Below are 23,130 nucleotides of genomic sequence, written 5' to 3'. Positions count from 1 at the left end.
TGTAATAATAATAATAATAATAATAATAGCTAACATTTATACAGAATTTATTGTCAGGCATTGTGCAAAGCACTTTACAATTATTATCTCATTTGATCCTCAAACAAACCCTGGGTTCTGTTATGCTGTTATGATTTCCCCTTCACTTAAAGTATTTATTTTTTCTAAATACATGTAAAGACAGTTTCCACCTTAGTCTTGCTATGAAAGAAGAATTACAATAAAAGGGAAGAACCACGAGAAAGAAAAAAAAGTAAAAATGGCATGCTTCAGTCTGCATTTCTTTTTCTGAACATGACTAGTATTTTCCATCATGAATCTTTAGAATTTTCTTAGGTCATTGTAGTGCTGAGAAGAGCAGTTCATGAAAGTTGATCATTCACACAATGTTGCAGTTACTGTGTACAATGTTCTGGTTCTGTTCTGTTCACTTCACTCAGCATCAGTACATGTAAATTTTTTCAGATTTTTCTGAAATCTGCTTGCTTATCAATGCTTACAGAGCAGCATCCATTATATTCATATTACACACAATTTGTTCAGCCATCCCCCAATTGATAGGCATACCTTCAACTTCCATTTCGCTGGTACCACAAAAAGAAGTTCTAGATATATTTTTGTTCACATGGGTCCTTTTCCCTGGGTTCCAACTGAACTTGTGTTCCTGACTTCAGTCTAGCACTTTATTGTGCCATTTAGCTGCCTGCTAATAGTGTTCATCAAATTAGTTTGTGAAGTCATATTTGTCCCAAAGCAAGGGATTAAACCCACAACTGTTGGGGAGATTCTGATGGACTATAACTAGGAGACACTGGGGAAAGGCTCTGGGTAGATGGAAGTTTGGTTAGGATCATTTTGAAAATGGGTCATACCCCAGGCCTCAGACCATGGTTATCTTTATCCCTCTTCAGGCTCATCTTCACTGATCTTTCCCTGTCATGCTCTGGAAACCTCTTCACTCTGGAAGGTCACTCCACATCTGGACTACTTCTTACATGGGAGGTAATTTCTTCTCTGAACTCACTTTCAACTTTGTTGGTTCTTCCAGAACCTCCAATTTAAAGCCCTTTCTAGGTGATACTGCTGATTTACCTCCACAGGACTTAATCATGTTTCAGTAACTGGTACCTTCCTCCTCCCTCATTTTTAGCTCCCTTTTATGTGTTATCTTTCCCCATGAATACCTAAGCTTCTTAAGGACAAGAGACTTATCTCTTTTTGTACTCCCAATGCTAGCACATGGGAAGTGCTTAATAAATGCTTGGGGACTGACTGATCAATGGAAGAGAACAAGAAAATAGGAAAAATGTGTCAGTTTACTGAGCTCTTCCAACCAATCTTTTAAAAATTATTTATTCTTTCTCATATAAGCTCTACTAAGAGAAACCAGGAGGAGAGATGAAAGGAGATCTAGCTAGAGAGTTGTTTTAGGTCTGAATTGTGAAGGTATAGGTTCAATTTGATGGGCAGAACAATATGAGCATTTTTGTATATGAATGAAATGAAAATGGAAGAGTTCAAGTTGGAAGGCACAGTATTTTCATTGTATAAATTGAAGTTCCCAAGAAGATGGTACAGACTGAGGATGGAGAAGAAAACATAATTAAGTTCTGAACTTCTAGAGTTGAGAGAATGACTTGAATATTAAGAGATGACTAAAGCAAGGATTTGGACTGCTTGCTAAAAGCAGGATGGAGTGAATCTCAAGGGGATGTTGATTAGTGATGACTGCATAGAGGACAATCTAGGAGAGAATAAAGAGCAAAAATGATTCACAGGGCATGAGAAGAGCATCCATTATCAGAAAGATCAAAATGAGGTTAAATATATAATGTGCTTTGCAAACCTTAAAGCATTATATAAATGTTGTTCTGGGTAGAGCCAGGTTTCTATTTGCCACAAAATGGAGAGAATAAAGTGAAGAGATCCAGGATAAAGAGTAATTTGTTAACAATAGGGTAGGACTTCCATAGTGTATAATGGAATAGGAAGGTAGAGATATAAACTGTGGAAGTGCAAGGTTGAAGTGGATAAGAATGAAAGCTTGAGGAAAAAATGATGGGGGATTTTGCTAATTGACATTGACCCAATATCAGGGAAAAGGGGGCAATTTTTTGAACTTAAAGAGCTTATACTATTGAGTGGAGCTGGAGTTCCTATTTTCTAATGTCTTCCATGACTGAGGAGTCAGAATAGACCTTGGATTCTTTTTTTTTTTTTTATTTAATAGCCTTTTATTTACAGGATATATACATGGGTAACTTTACAGCATTAACAATTGCCAAACCTCTTGTTCCAATTTCACCTCACCCCCCCACCCCCTCCCCTAAATGGGCAGGATGACCAGTAGATGTTAAATATATTAAAATATAACTTAGATACACAATAAGTATACATGACCAAAACATTATTTTGCTGTACAAAAAGAATCAGGCTCTGAATTATTGTACAATTAGCTTGTGAAGGAAATCAAAAATGCATGTGTGCATAAATATAGGGATTGGGAATTTAATGTAATGGTTTTTAGTCATCTCCCAGAGTTCTTTTTCTGGGCATAGCTAGTTCAGTTCATTACTGCTCCATTAGAAATGATTTGGTTGATCTCGTTGCTGAGGATGGCCTGATCCATCAGAACTGGTCATCATCTAGTATTGTTGTTGAAGTATATAATGATCTCCTGGTCCTGCTCATTTCACTCAGCATCAGTTCGTGTAAGTCTCTCCAGGCCTTTCTGAAATCATCCTGTTAGACCTTGGATTCTGATACTGCTGTTAATAGAGGAAGGATAACATGTTGATTGAATCCCTGGGACTGGGCTGAGTTGAAGCTTTACATCTTTCTCAAAGGTGAGTGATGAGTCACAAGAAAAACCCCTGGTTCAGGAAATCTGGCTCACACTCTCTGCAAACCTTATACCCTGTCTTTGATGAACTAAAGTTCAAAATCTGTGATCTTTGAGATCTCAAATAGCCTCAAGTGCAGATTATCTACTGCCTTAACATTTGAATCATAAAACTTTACTGGGAATAGGTACAGTGAAGAAGCACATTCTTTGAATTTCAAAGACACATCTGTGAAAAAGAACACAAAGCATTTATTATCCTGACTGAAAAACATTAGTTTTATGTTTCTAGAAGTTAGGGACTACTTGTTGTCTTTGTATTGTTATTGCTTAACAAATCATCTGACACTTAGAAGGTACTTAAAAAAATGCTTGTTTATGATAGGTGATTAAAAGGTATTCGTTAAGAGTATATAGCTTATATGATCAGTCAACACTTATGTGCCAGGTACTGTGCTAAGTGCTGAGAATATAAAGGCAAAAGATAGAGCTCACAATCAAACAAAAGAATCAATGTACAAACTATAGACAGGATAATTAAAAGTAATTAAAAGAAGTTACTAGAATTAAAGGGGAATTAGGGAATGACTTCCTAAAGGTGGGATTTTAACTGAGAATTCCAATTATGGGGGACACCTATTGAAAAAACTGGAGTTGGGAGATGAATTTCTTGTTGGAGGAGCAAGGTTATTGTTATTGAATAGCAGAATGTGTTTGTAGGGGTTTATGGTTGTAAAGTTTGCAAAGATTGTAAAAATTAGTAGAGGGAGCAGTTTTTAAAGACTTTGTGTATTAGTGGATCTTTTATTTGATCCTGGAGTTGACTGGGAACTAATGTAGTTTTGACTATGTGTGGAGGGGGTGACATAGTTGGACTTATGCTTCAGAAAGATCATTTTGACAATGAGGGGTGGAGGGGATTAATATGGAAGGGGTGCAGGGGTCCTCAAACTTTTTAAATAGGGGGCCAGTTCACTGTCCCTCAGACTGTTGGAGGGTCGGACTATAGTAAAAACAAAACCTTTGTTTTGTGGGCCTTTAAATAAAGAAACTTCATAGCCCTGGGTGAGGGGGATAAATGTCCTCAGCTGCCGCATCTGGCCTACAGGACGTAGTTTGAGGACTCCTGGGGTAGAGATTTGTAGAAGGGAGACCAACCCAGGAGCCTTTAGAACAGTTCAGGCATGAAGAGATGAGGGCTTGCCCCAGGGAGACGGCACTGTCACAGGAAAAAAAGGAGCAAATATATTCATAAAGCCTTTGGCAACAGAATGGATATGGGGAATTAGGGATGAAGTCTCATCTCATCTCAAGATGGCAACTAGGTTATAGGCCTAGGTGACGGAATGGTGGAGCCCTTGACAAAATATGGGGAAGTTAGAAAAGCTTTGTTGTGAAAAGTATTTTGGACATGTTGAGTTTAATGTCTATAGGATATCCAGTTGAAAATGTCTAATATATGCAAGAGATATGAAAAAATTCTTTATTCTTCCAATTTAGTTTTCCACATTGCACAAATAATCATATAGACAGAGTTCATTTCTGTTCAAATGAGGCTTAAACTCACAAGGACTTATGTGTTTCAGATACATTTTCCCAATGTTTGCTGAAGCCATATGGCTAACAGCATTTTAAAGAGGTCTTGGCAAATCAAAGATAGAAGCACAGGTCAACCAAATTAGCCTAAAATCAGTGTGCAGACTGAGAGACAGGAAGCAGCACATACAGGCAAGTCAACCTTCCATTACTTTGACCCACATATCTCCTCAGAATTTGATAGCATAGAATCCTGAATCCAAGAGTCTTGCGAGTATACCAGGACACTCCAAACCATGAGCACTGCTTCCAGTCCAATCCTTCTTGTAATCAAAGGGGACAGTCTCTGTGGAGAAATGACCCATTCCCCTCCTTACCGCTAGGAATGACTGCTAACCAATCAATAAACCTAAGGCACGAGCCCCAGGAGTGGCAACACCCACCCAGACCTAGTCCTACTTTCATCCCCTCCTAAACTATCATTTAGGGAAATAACTCTTAGGAAAGGGCCAGCCAATACAGCAAGGGACTCTGGGGAGGAGACAGCATATGCAAGTCAAATCAGTCTGCCACCACTATTTCCCCTCATAATCTAATGGGGCCATCCCAGGAGCCCATGCCTCAAAAATTCATACTTTCAGATCAGTGTGTAAAACCATATTAGAAACTAAATTCTGACACCTGCTCTATCAAATGGTACATTCACAGCTACCTAAAGCCCAAACGATAAAGCTTTTGCTCTCATCAAATAGTTCAATATCAGAAAGCACTATTTTTTTTAATAGTTGGAATAACATTAAAGAAGAAACGTTATTATCGGTTCTGCTGGTAGTTCAGGATGATAGGAACCTTCCATGTGTCGTCTTTTCTCTCAGAATGAACCCTTTGAGGAGTGACTTATTTTTCTGTACCCCCAGTACTTAGCACAAAGTAATTGCTCCATCCATCCTCTTTCATACCAATAAAGAATATTCAGAAGGTTATATTCTTTCATTATTTTGGTCTTGCTAAATATTACTCATTCTTGAGTCAATAAGCTACAAGTTAGAGAACATCTTAAAAAAAGGGGGTGAAAGAGTAGGAAAGTTCATCTTTATCTTACTACTAACATTGTTTTAAAAAATAATCTCAATGAGGTTCCTTTCATAACATTTTACTCTGAATTGTTAGTGTTTATACAACAGCAGTCTATTATACAGACTAATATTTTCTAGTTAAAAAAAGTGTAAATTTTGCAACACTGTAATTCTACAAGATGATAAAGGAAAAAAAACATTGTTTTCACATAATTTCTTTATTGTAAGATAATTTACAAATATTTTGTCTTCTATGGTACACAATGGACCATGTATACAAAGGAGTTCTTCTGACAGACAAAAGTAGGCTAAACTAATTTTCTTTGCTTCATATTTCATGTCTTTATCTGAAAAAATAAAATAAATTTAATTAGTTAATTAGGAAGATAAAGTATCTTAGAGGATATACCCTAGCTTCTTTTAAAGAATAACATATTATTGTTCTAGGGAAGCTAGGTGGCCAAGTGGAAAGAATGCTAAGCCTAATTAATAAGGAAGATTCATCTTTTTAAGATCAAATCTGGCCTCAGATAAGGCCTTAGTCAAGTCACTCAACCCTGTCTGGCTTAGTTCCTCATCTATAAAATGAGCTGGAGAAGGAAATTGCAAACCAGTTCAGTATTTCTGCCAAAAAAACCACCCCCAAGTTGGACACTACTGAAACAAAATACTATTGTTGCAAACTGTTCTAATCAGCACCTGAAATTTAATGAAATTTTATGACATGTGTTTTCTATTACTAGGTCAAAGTCCCTATCTGATAAATCTTTCTCTCCCCCACCTCCCCTTTAAAGTCTCCTTATACTGTATGCCTATTTTGATAATTCAAGTATCTGCCATTTTTGTGTGTAGTTAGTTATATATATGTAGCTCATAACCCTTCTACCACTTGAAAGATGAATACCTGCTAGGGCGATTCATCAACAGGTGTCTAAATTGGTGACAAATCTCTCCATTTCTAGCTAGGCTCTCATTGCCTACCAGAAAATCTGGGCTCTACAGATATTGCCCAGGAGAACCTAGAGTCGTTGTTGATCAAAACTTCAGTAGATTTGTCTAACCTAACTTCACCTTCAAACATCTTGGAATCTTCTATTAGGCTATACTTTATAAAAATCATTCTCACAGCTTTTAAAATACCTGTAATTTGTTGCATTAATTAAATTTGGATTTTTTTTCTTTCAGGGGTTAACAGAGATGGGAAGATAGGTCAAGTGTCACCACTTTACCTCGAATTTGGATAATACTTGGATCCATTAGTTCCTGGTTATTAGGTTAAAGAAGAAAAAAAAACAAAACAAGCAGATCAAGAAGCATTCCATGCAATTCAACCATCCACATTATTTTAGACAAAAAAAGCACAATTCTTTACCTATAAAGTTAAATATATCAAAGTAATATTCAAACAATAATTTATACATATAAGTTATGAAAATTTACTAAGGTATATTTAGAAACTATAAGCTTTTTCCATGCAAACTATGTAAAGCACAAAAATTAATAAAAAACCTTTTTATCCACAGGCAACACTCAGAATCAATAAATGCTGTAGTTTATTCACATTTTACTGTTAAGCCTACAAATGTACACAGGCAATAAAAACTAAAAATTCTGTTCAGAATAACCAAAATATTTCCTGGTTCTGTGCAAGCTAATTTGTCAAGTATACAATCTATCTTTACCTATACAAATCCTATTTTTTCCACACAAAGTAAAAACATATACTTCACAAAACTGAAAAAGCCTTATACTTCTCTTTGTACCTCCTTGGTAGTATTGTTTCTTTGGTCTAAGGACACATACACTGTTCTTTACCTAACCACTACTCTTTTAAAGCTCAGCTCAAAACCCACTTCTTTCATGAAGTATTCTCATCTCACTCTGAGCAGGTATGAGGGTTATGGAAGTAATAATTCTTGTTTCTTAGAGCACATATCAAAATCTGTCTTGTATTTAATTCTATAATACACAAGTATCTTCCTTATAAGACTAGAGGAGTGTTTTTTGCTAATTTGTAAGGAAGGGGTTGCTACTTCTTGCAAAGGCTAATCTCTTCATTAGACATCTTGATCCCATCCCCTTTCTTCCCGTTTTATCTAGAGGCATGTGCATTTGAGCTTTTTCCATCTCCAGTATGGAATTCACTGGTGCTATCCCACTGTCTTCAAGCACGATTAGACATATCCCATTCCTAAAAAAAAATTCTCCACTTGATACTGACACCGTAAAATTATTACCTTATATTGGTTCCATTTCAGAGCCACATTCACAGAAAGAGCCCATATTCTTTGTGTATTTCTTTATTTCACTCATTTCTTCCTTTTTTTTCTTTTCAAAGACTGGGTTTCATTCTCTCACTCATGCTGAATATGCAATGGCTACTCACAAACCCAGTCTCACTAGTGACTGGCATATAAGATTTCACTAGCTCTATTTCTATTTGGGCTTGTAAGCCCCCCCTAGACAGTATACAGTCTTATTCTTATTGATAAGCCTATTACTTGAAATATTATTTTAAAAAAAATGATTCTTCCTCTCCTTCTCCCACTGTTAATTTATCACACGGGAGAGTAATATTAGCCAGAACAGACTGAAGAAAAAAACTCATCTTAAATAGGTGTCTTACTGTCACTCTCAAATTTCAGTACCCAGATACTAAAACAAGCAGAAACAGGGGATGCAAGAACTAAATCAATATAAAATCTAAACAAATACTTACAGAGCTGCAGCACCAGAGATGATTTCAATCAACTCTTTTGTGATAACAGCTTGGCGAGTACGGTTAAATGTCAAAGTCAACTTGTCAATCATTTCAGCTACAAAAAACACCCCCCACAAACCATTATTTTAAATTATTACACATTATACATATATGCACACACACAAACATTATTAAGCTAGCTTTGAAAAATAGATACTTAAGACAGAACCCTAAAAAGAGGACATTATTAGTATCAAAGCATTAGTTATTTTTTTAAATGATTAAGTACAGGTTTCTGTTCTTATTCAGGGTGATCATTTCCAACATCCCAAAGTATATCATTATTCCCTAAACAAGACAGATATACGCTTGCAATGGTAAACTTCCAATTGCATTGTACTTTTCTAACATACTTTCACATTTATAATTTCATTTCTTATAATCAGTCAGAAAGATACATAGGCCATACAGTGGTATTAAGCTCCTTTTGTAAATTAAAAAATTGGGCACAAGATCTGATATTACAGGATTATTATTACAAAACAATATCAATAGAGAAGATTAAACTACCACTGTCACTAATCGAGATGTCACATGTTAAAACAAGATTTAATGTTATTAACACTCAAAAAAAACTATAAATATGGTATTTTAATAACTTCTTTACATTGCTCAGCTATTAAATTAGCAAAATATAGGGTTCTTACAGGCATTCTTGCTAGCATTATCCATAGCTGTCATTCTTGCACTCTGCTCACTGGTGGTAGACTCCTTTAGAGTATAGTAGATGATGTTTGCCAGGCTATACTCTTGATAGTTTTGCAACACATCAGCATCAATGTCATCATAAATACTCATACTCTCTGTTAAGACAAATTAGTTTTAAAAACAAAGTTGATAATAAATTAGGTCAAAATTCTGTTCCAGCCTTTTTACTTCTAATAGTAATACTGAACAGATATCTTAATTATTAAATAATTACATATAAAATAAATGTGTTAATAATATATTAATATTTTAATGGATTATAACATGCAAGTAATATACTTTAAACCCTTTCAGAGCTATTTAAAGAGTGATATCTGAAAGAACCTAATTAAAAAGTTAATGCTAAATCCCATAGGCAAAAGTCCTTTGACTTTGTGATGTTATCAGTTAAAAAACATTTATAGATCACTCCTACTCTATGAGAGGTTTCTTGTAACAAAGTAAAAAGTTAAGTAAAACTAACACTAATGTCCTCAACTGAAAGTACATGTAACATTTCACATCTGTAGCAACCAAAGTTTTTTAAGAATAAGTTTTATTGATGCCACCTGTTTCTTACACCAGTTATTTCTAGTATCCTTCCTTTTCCCCCTCCCCCTACCAAAGAGTCATTTCATATAATGAGTAGTATTTTTTAAAGAAGGGAAAAAATCAGTAACCAACTCTGTTTAAAATAAAAATCTAATTTATTTTCTTCTTCTCAGTCCATGTTCCATTGGAGGAATTTTTTTTTTTAAATGAGTAGTTAATCAAAATAAATTTCCCCAATGTTGTATATAAAAACATCCCATTATACATTTAAATCAACACCTTTCTGTTATCAAAGAATAGAAATGAGTTATCATTTAAAGGGTAAGAGAAGCCACTAATAGGTAATTACTGAAGCAACTAAAGGTCACACAGACTGAAAAACTATGTATAGAAATATGATTTATAAAGATTTCATTGAGTAGTTAAACAAAAAAGACAATGGACACTTAAAAAGAGCAAGGGACAATCTGTGTGATCCTCTGGTATTTTCATGTTAGAAGAAAGCAAGTCAGACCCCCAAATGTTGAGTGGACTCCTTGTGAACTTGTGGAGAGGCAATGGACAAGAATCCCAGAGGTATAGGTTGTCTATAATCTCAATTAATGGAATATCCATCTGAGTATTTAGATAAGTAAAACAAAACTTAATGTTAGAGTAGTTACAGCAAAGAGGATGGTCTGAGATTTTACCAAGGCAAATGAATCTCTCAAATTGGCTCCAAATGGCCTTAACTCAGTGCTCATTCTGTTATATTTTTTTGGGATCTTTTTCTTCCCTTGCTGTCTGGAAGATAAACTGAACTGTCCCTTCTTACAAAGAAAAATAATTTAGCAAAAATATTCAATACAATGTCCACACAGTACAGTGTTTGCAGTTTTTCTTAGTAGTCCTTTGCCTCTACCATGAGAAGATTTCTTTTTCTTTTATTATTTAACATAAATCTCTACTCAATGGTAGAGGACGGGGGCAAGGATGATATCTATCTCCACTAATTCTAGGTATATAGTAAAATGATTAAATAAATGCCTGTTGAATGACAAGATAGATTATATCTCTCTGAAAACACTCTTATGTAAATTTTTAAATTTTAGTACTTACCAGCACTTGCAATTGTATTTAGGGAAAAGATCGGTTTTTCTTCTGTCTTATAAGAGATAACAGACCTAAAGAAAATGAAAATATAATTTTCAAAATAATTTAAGACATGTCTCCATGTATTTGTGATATGTTTGTATTAAATAAAAATAATTCCGTTCACACTGACATACTTTAAAATAATCTTACCTGAATCGATTAAAAATAATAGATCCTTCATCAAATTCATATCCAGAATTTAATAGTTCAAGGGCAATGACTGAAGCATCTCCAAAGGTAGGGGGCTTCCTTCCCACTTCTTTAAATGACACCAAGAAGTGGTCAGAATGAGTCCTAAAATAAAATCATGTCTCTATTAAAGTCACAGTGTTAGATTTAATGAAATAATATAGATTGAAAGAGACACTGTGGGTAAAAAAAAAAAAAAAAAAAAAAAAAAAAAAAAAAAAAAAAAAAAAAAAAAAAAAAAAAAAAAAAAAAAAAAAAAAATCACACAGAGCTCTCTATGGGTTTTTCTGAAGTTCATCAATTATTCTTAACACATTTCCTCCTATTTTTCTAGATAATTGTAAATGGCTAATATAGAAGTAGTAAGGGAATATCTTTTTTGTTTACAAATGACTTAGGCCTTCTGATAAATCCAGTAGAATCATTCTCAGAACAACATTTTTAAAAATGCATAAAAGAAAATATGCAGAATTATAAAGGAAAAGTTATACAAAAATAATGACTTACTGAAATAATTTTTAAAAAGTTCACAGATCCCAGGTTAAGTACCTTGGCTTAAGTATTATACTTTGTCCTTTTCATTTCATTTCTCCCTTTTCTTGGTTTTCTCTTTTATAGGATCATAGGACTGGAAGAGACCTAAGAGATCATCTTTGTAACTCACAAATCAGTGCTATTAGCTACTGACAGGATTTGTTTTATTTACTTAATGGTGATGAGGAAGAAAAAGCAGAAAGTGAAGTGAAAAAGTGTATTCTGAGTTACACCATGGAAAACAATTAACATAAAATCCCATCTAAAATAAATGCCAATTTATAAAGCACTTTCTTTAGTCATAATTTGAACTCAGATCTTCTTAATTTAAATTTAATGCCTTCCTTTTTGACTGTTATTTTAAATATATATATATATATATTTATTTATTTCTATTTTTGACCAAAGTCTACAACAAACACGTACCTATTAAGTATGCCTCTGATTTTGTCACCAACTCCAACAATCATAACTTCCTTCCCAGCTGCTGTGAGGGTAGCAACCTCATTTTTTATCAGTTTGGCAACTGAGGAATGGATAGCACCACAAAGGCCTCGATCTGAGGATACACCAATAAGGAGGTGTTTCTTCATGTCTTCTGCAGCCTTAATATCAGCTTTTTCATAAAGAGCTTAAAAAAAAGAAAAAAAAATAGATTTAATGATGAATAACAGAAACAAAGGAAAAATTGGCTGATTTAAGAAATATCCAATAAAATTCAAGCAACGGCAATTTTAAAGAATGCCTGTATTTCAATCCCTCTTATAATATAGGTCAAATTAAACAAAATCTTCACATAAATAATTCTGAGCTCTCATCCAAAGATCTTCTATCACCAAAGAGAACTCAATAGAACTTAAGTCTAGTAAATAAGGAAACTTGAACAGTTGCATTTATCAATTTGATTAAAAGAGAGGTCTGTAATCTTTCAGAAGCATGCATCTAAGACATAAGAGAGCAACATCCCAAACATCTGTCAAAATAGATGACTACTGCTCATTTGTATTAATTCACAGAGATACACATGATACTAGAATCTAGAGAAAATATACTAGGGATTATAAAAGTCTAAAGCAAAAAAAAAGTGTAGTTGGTGTCTTTATCATTATTACTCATGTCAGGATGGGCAGAAGAAAAAAGAAGAGTTGGGAATTGTATAAATAGTTGGCTAAGAAGATGTAGTATTCAACAGGTTCTGGCCAGGGAGCTAATGCAACCAGCAAATTTTGGTTTAAGAATATTTTGCCTATATTCAGGACACAAGAGAACAGATAGAAATTTGCAACTCTGCAGTTCATTCTCACTAGACTTGCAATGGCAGCCCTTCCTAGCAGTTAGACCCAGCTCCAGCTTTCTGTACTCTGAAGTGTGCTGTGGACTCTATTAATTGAAACTAAACAAGAATAAGGAGGACAGTTTGGATGTCAAACTGGTGGAACTAATGCCATGTAGAAAAGCATGCTAAATGTCAGTCTATTCTTCCCAGAGATGTGGTAGACAGGAACTTGTGCCCCAAGGTGTTGGGGAAAATGTATATTTGGTTTTGCTGTTCATTTGAAATAAATAACACTTTATAAAAGGTGGGAAAAAAGTTTTTGCCTGTTGTCTTAAAACACCCAACCTCTGCAGGAAATAGTTTCAGAATTCAAGATCTTGGTCCCATGCTCAAAAGGATTTTAGGTCCCATTAGTTTGAAGGAGAAAATGTTGAGGGTGGAATCCCAGATCTTAGATAGTTCAGCAACATATTAAAGAGTGACATAATCAGGAGAAAGTATGAATTTTAGAGCCTAAGCATCTTCCATTGGTAGACAAAATTTTTGATCTTAATTGGACCTTTCTATTCTTTAAGTGGGTCTTTATAGTCCTATACCTTAGGTTGGAATCTGTTAGAATTCTTAGCTTTGAAAACCACCATTAAGTCTGCTGTATCTAACCAGAAAGCCAAGATATGATACCAACCCTGCTCCCCCTTATTTCCTCTATAAAAGGTCTTAACTGTACCTCACTAACTTGCTAACTCTTTTTAAGGTGCTAAGTCCTCCTGATTATTGCTACCCCTTTCCTTGCTAAAAACCCTTGTTTTAGCCTGCTTTTAATAGCATAATTAAATCTCTGGTTCTTGAAAAGAATAAAACAAAATCCCCAAATCTTTTCTAACTTAAAAAACATAAAAAGGTGGAAGGGTAAAACTGCCTAGCTATCTTCACTAAACTTCCTATTATAGCAAATAATTTGCAGGAAGAAAAAAAACAAAAACAAAAAAAAACAACCCAAGAATTAAGACTATTAAAACTGCTGATCTTAAATGCCTATATAAAGAATCCAAAATTTAGGAAATTTAACAAGATAGAATTTGGTCCTAACACAAGGATGCAAATTTGATTCCACTGGGAGATTTTGGTGGGCTAAACTAATGATAGGAAATCTATGATTCTGTATAGGTAACTTTTCAAAATAAAGACAAGTGAAAGGGGAAAGGTAGAGTTGGTAGTATCTATTAAGACAACATGCTCATGTGAAAAAAAAATCCAGAGTCTAGAGGAAAGAAGTATGTCTGACAGAATATAGGTAAAATGAAAATGATTTTTATAAGAGTATAAATACTACACAGCACGTGAAGCTACAAAGCATTGTGGACAGAAAAGTGCCCTCAAAATCAAGAACATGCAGATACATTTGGTTCTGTCACTCTAAGTCATGTAAGCTCTCAAACTTAAAGCATCTTTAACTCTTAAAGACTCAAGTTTCAGAGAAGTTGTCAATGTGCATGAGTGTTGTGTCCTGCTTTCTAGAGCTGGGGTGATTAAAATATACCATCCTAGTGGAGAAGTGATGAGGCAGGACTCCTGAGGATGGTGGAAATATGGAATTCATTACAAAGTCTTTCCCCGCTTTTATGTAACAAAAACAACACTGAGCCTGTGCAAAGTATATAGTGCGCACATGGGATCACATAAACAACTTGCTATTATATGTAGATTGCTACCTGGTATCACTCTGCTTCAATCACAACACAGGTTGTCATTGCCCTCTCTCTGAGAGCCCTCAGAGGAAATGGGGAGCCGAACCAGACATTGTTAGCAGGTTCTCTCTAGGCTGAAGGGTCTTATACCTCACTCAGAGTTTCTCCACTGTCTGTGACCCTCTAGATCTCACCCTTTCTTTTATTCCAACTGAAACAGGTATATATTGGTGGCTAAATCCATTACCATGGGAGGAATCACATAGGCAAGTTGTAATATATAAGAAAGTGGTAACATTAACGATATGAATAAACAAAATACTATAAATATTTCCATGAGTTCCAGAAGGTATAGAAGAAAACTATCAATTCACAATGTGGTTACACATACACCTCCTTCATATGAGAAGGCCTTTTATGTTCTCTTTCCCTCCTGAATGAAAAAATTTAATTTTCCCTATATCATTAGCAAAAGACCTCCCTTTGATAAACTGGAAAAGATCCTAAGAAGGCAACCACTATGATAAAAGGTAAAGCACATGCCATATGAAAATCAGATAAAGGAACCAAGGATAAATCACATGGAAGAGTACTTTATTATACATAATCCTGACCCCTTGCAGAAGCAATTATAAATAATATATAATGAAATGCTAAATTTTGTAGTATAAAACATAGCAAGGAAATAATCAAGGACTAGCTTGGCATTTTGAAGATACAGGTTTTAGGTCAAGCTCTGCTGTAAACTACTACCTCAATGATAGGTAAGTTACTTATTTTTCCTACTTTTATGTTTCCTCATCCATCAAATTAGGAAGAATAGATAAATTAACTGGAGTGGAGAGGAAAATTTGAGCCAGACACTTAATTCCTTGAAAATGGAGGGAAAATACTTTAGCAATTGGTAGATAGATAATAAGCACCAGGATTTATATTGAGTTTGGTTCAGTAAATGACAAGGCTGAAAATGGCAATAAGAAGCAAAAAGTATTTCAAGTCTTTCACTTGAGATCGGCAAGTTGGGAGGTATGAGGCACGGTGAAACTAGTAATGGAAAAGATTGGCCTCCATATATTGTCATTCAAAGAAAACTCATCTCAGTGGCAGAAGATGGAAGGAACTGATACAAATATGTACCAAGAGCTATTCCTTAATAAGTGGCCAAAAAATACAACACTTCTTCCCAAAAAGCAAACTATGCACCAAAATATAAATAAGAGAAATATGAAACCAACTCTAATCTTTCATTTAATATCATGTGAAATAGCAAAAATGAAAAAAAAAAAAAAAAAAAAAAAAAAAAAAAAGGGGGAAAGGGGGGGGGGGGGGGGGGGGGGGGGAGAAAGGCCCTTTTGGGAACACAGGCTATCTAATAAATTACTGATTTGAGTCAAAAAATGGTCCAGCTTTTTGGACTATCAATTTGGAAAGATCCAAGAAAAATTACTATCGACTCATACCCTCTGACCTGTGAATTCTATATAGAGCATAAATTGAAGGAAATAAGGAAAAAAAAAAGTTCATAACAGAAGGAAAGCTCCATTTGTAGCCTTGGAAATATAAAGTTAAAATCTTCCATCATAAGGGCATGAACAGACTATGATCTGTACACTCTGAGGGATCATTATTGATTAGATCATAGCTCTGTTGGTATATAGAAAAAAAATGAACCTTCAAACAAATAGAAGAAAAGTAATAGTCTAGAAGGCTAGTGTTAGGCTTTTGGTGGAAAGCTACTGCTAATTGCCAATCAAATTAATTGGGCAGACTAGACTCACTTCCTCAGAAAATATTATATTACAAGTAAATAAAATAGTTTAGGCATTTCTATGAAGATGTTAGCTAGCCAGCATTTTCCTCCAAGAGGTAGCCCCAGGAAATACTACAAAAGAAACTGAGAATTTGGTTTCATTAAGAATGAAAGACAGGAAATTTTGCAGTGACCCAAGAGTTCATGCCGTTTTAATGTCATGATCAAATAAATGCTTCACACAAAGTATAGGCTATTTTCTCTCCTTAAGAGGAGAAAAACTACTGAGATTACTACAGAGATGAAACATTCCTTCTAAAAACACGAATGTTTTACTGTTAAAAATAAAAGGAAAAAAATATATAGCAGAGGTAGCAGTAAGAAAGACAACATCCACTAATGGTCAGAGGAATGTTATAGTATTGAAGACAAATTTATAATGTTTCATAAACTCATCTACTTTTTCCTCTGCCTGGGGAGTTAGTAGTATATTCCTATAATAGTCACTTCTGTTTTTCCCTTTATTGATCTTTACCAATGCTATTCTTTTCTATTTTCCCCAACATCACTTTAGCTTATTATGCAATGCCATCTCACAGACTCCTTATTTATATAGTTTTCTTTTAAAAATTTAAATGTGACTCCAAGTTCAGTGCTTTTCTGCAGTATTCCTAAAGAATGTTTTTAATTTGTTAATTTAAGTCATTTCTCTTTAAAGTACTCTTTTCTGTGAAGTATCAATTTCACTCTTCTCTTACCCAAAGAGCCAACTCCATATATTCTGGCTGGTTTCAGCTCTCGCTCAGCACGGGCATACTTTGCAGCTGCCACCATTTTCATAGACTTGGTGATTTTCTGGATGTTTTTGATTGACTTCAATCTCCTGGTAACTGAAGATTACCAGAAGTTAGAACAATTAAAAATTTCAAATAAATAATCAGTTGTGTAGAAGTACATTGGAAACCCCAAACATTTCTAATCCTCAGTTAAGTCATAAAAAAACACAAGATTTCAGGCTCCCAAAGGACCACATAGATAATTTAGTCCAATCCCTTATTTAAAAATCTGAGAAAATGAGACATAGAGGCACAGTCAGGACGAGAAACAAAATTTCCTAAATACCATTTCACTGTACTTTCTGTGGAACATGGTTGTCTCCCATGCAGTCACCTTAAAGTACTAAATTAGTTCAGAAATGTCATGAATTAAGTACTAAGTTTAAGGGACCTTCGAGATAATCTAGCCTAACTGGCTCATTTTATAGATAAGTAACATGATAGGCAAAGTGACTTGCCCAAGGACACAAAAGAATTAAAATAATCTTTTGGAACTAACATTTCTCCTTAAAACACAGACATACAAAATACTTACTATCTTTTAAAGTTGCCATATTCCTGACTTGAATCCTGAAAATAAAAAGAAAACTTTTAATTAACATTTTACCTCCATTTGAACAGGTTCCAAATTATCTGTGGCCCACCCCCCTTGCCATTTCTATGAACAGCAGAACCATGAGTCTTGAAGTATATTTTGGTTTCACTGACTCATAAATATATAAATCCCTCCATAATTTCTCATTCTTTGTGAATTTTCTGCACATTTTCCTTTAAACCTTCTATAGGGGATTTCCTGCACATATTGGAAGACTCTTTCAATACACTATTGAAAATACACTTTAACTCCTGATATAAAACTATCATTTAATTTTTTCCATCAAATAGCTCTATTTTATATGTCTTACTATTCCACAAAATGAAACCAGTGGTAGGCAAGACTCCATGAGTCCCTAATACATTAATTCTGTTACATTTTCCCAGTTGTGACAAAGTACATGAGCACCTGCACAAATATACATACTCAGAAACTGTTAAGAGAATGTTAAGAATCAACTAGATTATAAACTTCTCAAGGGAGGTGGAGGAAAGGCAGGAACTAAGGCACAACCTCTCCCCCAAACCACTCCAAATTCCTTTAAGTGATGACTCTATATAAACAGGGTGGGGGGCAGAGCCCACAATCCCAGTGTAGCATGAGGCAGCTGTGCTGGAAGGTTAGTAGAAAGGTCTGTGGCAGCAAAGTAGGAGTCTAGCATGTAGTTCCAGCACAGATCAATCCCACCACTTATAGCTACAGAGGAGGGGAGACACACCTAACAGCTCCAGGGCAGAAAAGTGCTTGTGGTCAGATTCCTAGAAGAATCTGAAAACAGGGGCACAAAGCTTGAAGAAGCTTGGGAGAGTGTATCTTTCAATCTGGAGCCCTACTTAAGAGAGTTAAAAGAGTAATAGGCTAGGAAAATGAGCCAACAGAAGAAATTTCTGAGTACTGAAAGCGTGAAAGTGAATAGTGTGCTATTCTAGTCATAAAATGAACCACTAATAAAGCCAACCATTTTATCTATTAACTTATATAAATAAATCTGATCACAAATGATGTTTCTATTTAATTTCACTTTTATAATCACAATTTAACAGTAATGGCTTACTTTCAAACTATTTTAGATTAATTTTGTAGCTATATTAAAAAAAAAAAAAGACTGAATGGCAATTCACCAAGGCTAAAGGATCCCCTCTCCCTGCTTGTTGGTTCTTAGTCCATATCTTTCTAGACAGCTCCCTAAAGCTTTTCTGTATTGCTGACCCTCCTAAATACTTGCATTTTTCTTAGCCTCTGAGACATCAGTTCCTTTTTCTGACAAGATATTTCAACCACTTCACTTGTCCCTTAAGCAAGTATGTTCCTAAAGAGTCTCAGTCTACTTTTTTATTCTAACTCTTCCTTCAGGGTGATTTCACCTACTGCTAAGGGTTTGCTATCTGAGTAGATAGTGTCCAAGTCTAATTATTTACTAATAATTATTACTAAATTATTATAGTGATAATTAATCTCAAATTCGAATCCCACCTTTCTATTTGGCTATAACAGTATCTCAAACTCGACATACCCCGTTATCTCAATACATCCTTCCCCAAATTTCTCTTATTTTTCTTGGGTACTTATACTTATGCCTTACTATCACTCAAGTTCTCAAATGTGGACTCATCTTCAACTTACCCCTATTCACTGTCCAAACCCTTTTCCTTACACACAGCCACCCCTTAAAACACGCTTTCATCAAATGGACTTTCTCAAGAGCTTCTTAATCGGTCTTCCAGGATCCTAGTCTTTCCTCTCTCCAACTCAGCTCTCCCTCAAAACAATTTCCCAAAAAACCTTCTAAGATAGAATATGTAACTGTCTTACTTGAGTGGCTCTATGCACCTGAAATAAAATATTTAGCACTTAAAGCTGTCCTTAACTTACTTTTCCAGATTTACTCTCTACCCAACATGTCATATCCTATTTATGCCAAAATGACTTCCTTTCACATGTCAATTTAGGTATTACCACCTACAGGAAACCTGAAACCTTTAGGTATTGGTGCTTTCCCTCTTCAAACTGCCATCACCACCATTACCACTAACTTCTTTTTTTCCCTCTTCCCTCATATACATGTTTTTACAAATTATCAAAATGTATTTTAGATGTTGATTCCTGCTTCATTTCTCAACACTACTATTACTTGCCAGTGATTCCCTTGACAACTCAACTTTGCATTTTGCTTATGTTCCAGGCCTAAATGAGCTTTTTGAAAGAACTTCCTTTGCTCTTTTGAAAAAAACAAAAAGATTTATTAAATGCTTACCCTAACTAAAGCACTGAGTACACAAGAAAAGCAGAGGCAGCAAATGCTCCTGAGAAGTATGTAAATCCAGCTGCTATACATCCCATGAACATAGCAAAGACTTAAAACTGCTGACCCGACTTTGAATCAGGCTAACCCTTTGGGTGGTTGTTAAGCATAAGAAGCTAAAGAGATGGAAAAGGTGTGAGACCTTGAAGAGAAGCAGATGAGAAGGAGCAAGATGGCATTTTTCAGAGAGCCTCAACTTTCTGACGTGTGTTACCATATCATATCACAGATTCATTTATTGAACTGTGGGTTACATACTGTTATACTTCACAATCAAAGATACTCAATCACCTGAAATTAATGATTTTATTTTTTTCTCTAAAAATTCTTAAAAAAAAAAAGTAGAGCATTAAACATCAAGGGCTAACAAAATGGGGCCTAATATATTTACAAATTGTGATACTACCTTCTTTATATGGTTATTATGATGAAATGTGTAGCACTAAATGTTATGTTTTAATTTGGGTATCACTCATTAACAGTCATAAATAGCAAATGTTGCTTTATGAAGAATAGCAACCATTTAGTAGAATAATGTGTTTGTGTCTTTCAAGAAAAAAAAGTAATGATAAAGTAGAAAGTGTCTACAATAGCTAACAGTAAAAAAGTAATTTAAAATGAAATTCAGCTTATCATCATTTGTTTGGTGTTTACTTATACTTCATATTTCTGTAAGGTAGCTTTCCCCCCTTAAAATCTACCTAAAGTGTACACACACACACACACACACACACTTAAAAGTTTTAAATCCAAAAAACACGTTAATAATAAGAAAAAACAAATTAAAACGTGGCAGGAGAAGAGTTGAAATAAACAGGATTATGACATGAAGAGTTTTGTGTAACAGTGGTGCTTAGTGAGCGCATGACTTCCAAGTAGACCTCAAGACAGGCTTCTAGACTTTTGAAGCTGTAGGATAATCCACAGAATAGCCTTAAAAATCTGAAGCATGAAGTTAGAACTTGGGTTTGAATCCCACCTCTTCCACTTACTTCCTTTGTGAGTTTGGGCAAAACATTTAACTTCCCTGAGCCTGTTTCCTTATCTGTTAAATGAAGATATTGGACAAGATGATTTCAAAAGTTTCTTTCAACTCTTAAGTCCATCATTCTATGATTTAATTAGGGTTCTAAGTGAGGGTCCTAGTTTAAATTAGACTGTACAAAATATTCTCTTGGTTATAAAATCAAGGATTTCTTTTGTACATTTTGACCTTGGTTTCAGAAGAGCTTTCATTTCCACTTAACTATGGTAACCACTTAAAAATTTCATACTTTCTGTGTGACCCTGGGCAAATCACTTAACCCCAATTGCCTCAGCAAAAAAAAAAAAAAAAAAAAAAAAAAAAAAAAAAAAAATATATATATATATATATATATATATATATATATATATAAATAAATTTAGATAGGGGATATTAATACACTACAATGAATATGTTTTTCTTATTTTTTTGGTTCTAAAATCCACACTAATAATATTTTACCAAAATATGTTTTAGATTGCACATATTTAACATATATAGGATTACTTGCCATCTAAGAGAGGGGATAGGGAAGGGAGGGAAAAAATTTGGAACACAAGGTTTTTACAAGGGTGAATGTCGAAAATTATCCATGCATGTTTTGAAAATAAAGCTTTAATAAAATTTTTTTTCTAGATTGAAAAAAATTATTTTCTAATCTTGAGATTAAGTCAAACAAAACCTACAAATTTATTCAGCTTTAATAATAATGATCTATTCTGATACTGTCTCACATCTCTTATTACATATTAGGTGCTTAACAAGATTAAAAAATTACCACTATCTCCCCCCTCATTTGTTTCAGACACCCAATAATGCAGCATTACTCATTCTCCTAAAAACACCACTGTAAAATAAGCCTTCCCTTGCGTTCTAGTACCTCTATTTTATGACCTCCAAATAGTTTGCCCAAGTCTCCCAATAGCCCTAATCTGTGTAGCAGCAAAGAATGGCACAAATCTATTCTGCTCCCAGATTTTAGGACATAACTGCCTTAGTACTACTATGTGACCTTTCTTTTTTTTTTTTTTTTTTTTTTTAAATTTAATAGCCTTTTATTTACAGGTTATATGCATGGGTAACTTTACAGCATTAACAATTGCCAAACCTCTTGTTCCAATTTTTCACCTCTTACCCCCCCACCCCCTCCCCGGGATGGCAAGATGACCAGTAGATGTTAAATACATTAAAATATAAATTAGATACACAATAAGTATACATGACCAAACCGTTATTTTGCTGTACAAAAAGAATCAGACTCTGAAATATTGTACAGTTAGCTTGTGAAGGAAATCAAAAATGCAGGTGTGCATAAATATAGGGACTGGGAATTCAATGTAATGGTTTTTAGTCATCTCCCAGAGTTCTACTATGTGACCTTTCTAAGGAAGTCTTCTAAATAATTTTCTGCAAAAGCCCAATTCTTTCATTTTTCCCTCTTTGGGTACTTAGCTTAATTCAATGAGCACATATTTTATGCATTCTACCTTACACAAGAATCCTTTTAAAAAACATGTTTTTTTTCTTCCTTTATAGACTTTCACTTATGTAAAAATCCTTAAAAAAAAAAACACAGTTTGAGTCTCTTTTGGCATATTTAAATCTTCATTCACTTAGCAAAAAATTTAAGCATAATTTCTTACACAAGAGTCCCTGAACGGGAGCGTTTGTCCCTTTGGGAAAATTAACCCTTAATTCGATATGCATATCACTATAGGACCTACTACGTTCCAGGGGCAAAGTCATGGGGTCACTAGCGCCCATGAACTTCCTTTGCGCTCCAGGTAGCTAGTGCACTTTTGACCCTTCGGAGTTTGAGGCTTTCCGAGCCCCGGCGGCGGCCTCACCCCTACTGCCCTTAAAGCCTGACATTCAGGGTCATCCGTTCCCCCACCCCCCCGGACAAACTCTCGGCCTAGCTGGACCGGCTTCGGCCCTGAGACCCCAAGGGCGCAGTCCCCTTGGGTGACTTTCCTCTCTTCCTGGCCATCTTGCAGGTCCGAGCTTTCCCGGGCCTCCTCGCCTCAGAGGAAGAGGCCTAGCCCGGGCCCGCGACCCTTTCCCACCCTCCCCCTGCCACGTCCTCCAAACCACTGCCCCAGCGTCCAAACCTATCCAGTCAATCCCCTGATCATTCCCCGTGCTGTCCGGGGGGGTCGCGTACCATTGCGGCTGCAGAGCCCAGGCGGAGGAGCCAGCGATTGCAGCCCGACAGAACATGGTGGTGCCGGTCCTGCTGAAGGTCGGACAGACAGACCTCACCGCGCTTGCGCCGAATGTTCCTCCCGCCCTCTTTGTCGGGCTTCCCCCTCCAAAGCCTCGCGAGATTTAGATTTGGGTTGTGTGTG

General features: G+C 35.2%; 1 protein-coding gene across 3 annotated transcripts; it reads right to left on the bottom strand.

Moving 5' to 3' along the window:
• Positions 1 to 5,653: 5,653 nt before the first annotated feature.
• ATP5F1C (ATP synthase F1 subunit gamma) lies at positions 5,654 to 23,124 on the bottom strand. 3 transcript variants are annotated; one of them, XM_003771406.4, is made up of 10 exons: positions 22,947 to 23,124; positions 17,397 to 17,431; positions 16,784 to 16,915; positions 11,738 to 11,942; positions 10,739 to 10,882; positions 10,553 to 10,617; positions 8,863 to 9,018; positions 8,174 to 8,270; positions 6,684 to 6,717; positions 5,654 to 5,801 (listed from the first exon to the last, which is right to left on the bottom strand). In XM_003771406.4, exons 1-9 carry the CDS (start codon positions 23,000 to 23,002, stop codon positions 6,711 to 6,713), a joined length of 897 nt encoding a protein of 298 aa, XP_003771454.1. In that variant the 5' UTR covers positions 23,003 to 23,124; the 3' UTR covers positions 5,654 to 5,801; positions 6,684 to 6,710. The 3 variants fall into 3 exon arrangements, with proteins under 3 accessions (XP_003771454.1, XP_031794369.1, XP_012406326.1); XM_031938509.1 differs by lacking the exon at positions 6,684 to 6,717 and having other exon boundaries at positions 22,947 to 23,117; XM_012550872.1 differs by lacking the exons at positions 5,654 to 5,801; positions 6,684 to 6,717 and having other exon boundaries at positions 8,170 to 8,270; positions 22,947 to 23,117.
• Positions 23,125 to 23,130: the final 6 nt, after the last annotated feature.

The sequence above is a fragment of the Sarcophilus harrisii genome, chromosome 5 (genome assembly GCF_902635505.1).
Source record: "Sarcophilus harrisii chromosome 5, mSarHar1.11, whole genome shotgun sequence".
NCBI classification, from domain to species: Eukaryota; Metazoa; Chordata; class Mammalia; order Dasyuromorphia; family Dasyuridae; genus Sarcophilus; species Sarcophilus harrisii.
This window is presented reverse-complemented; position numbering and strand designations above follow the sequence as displayed.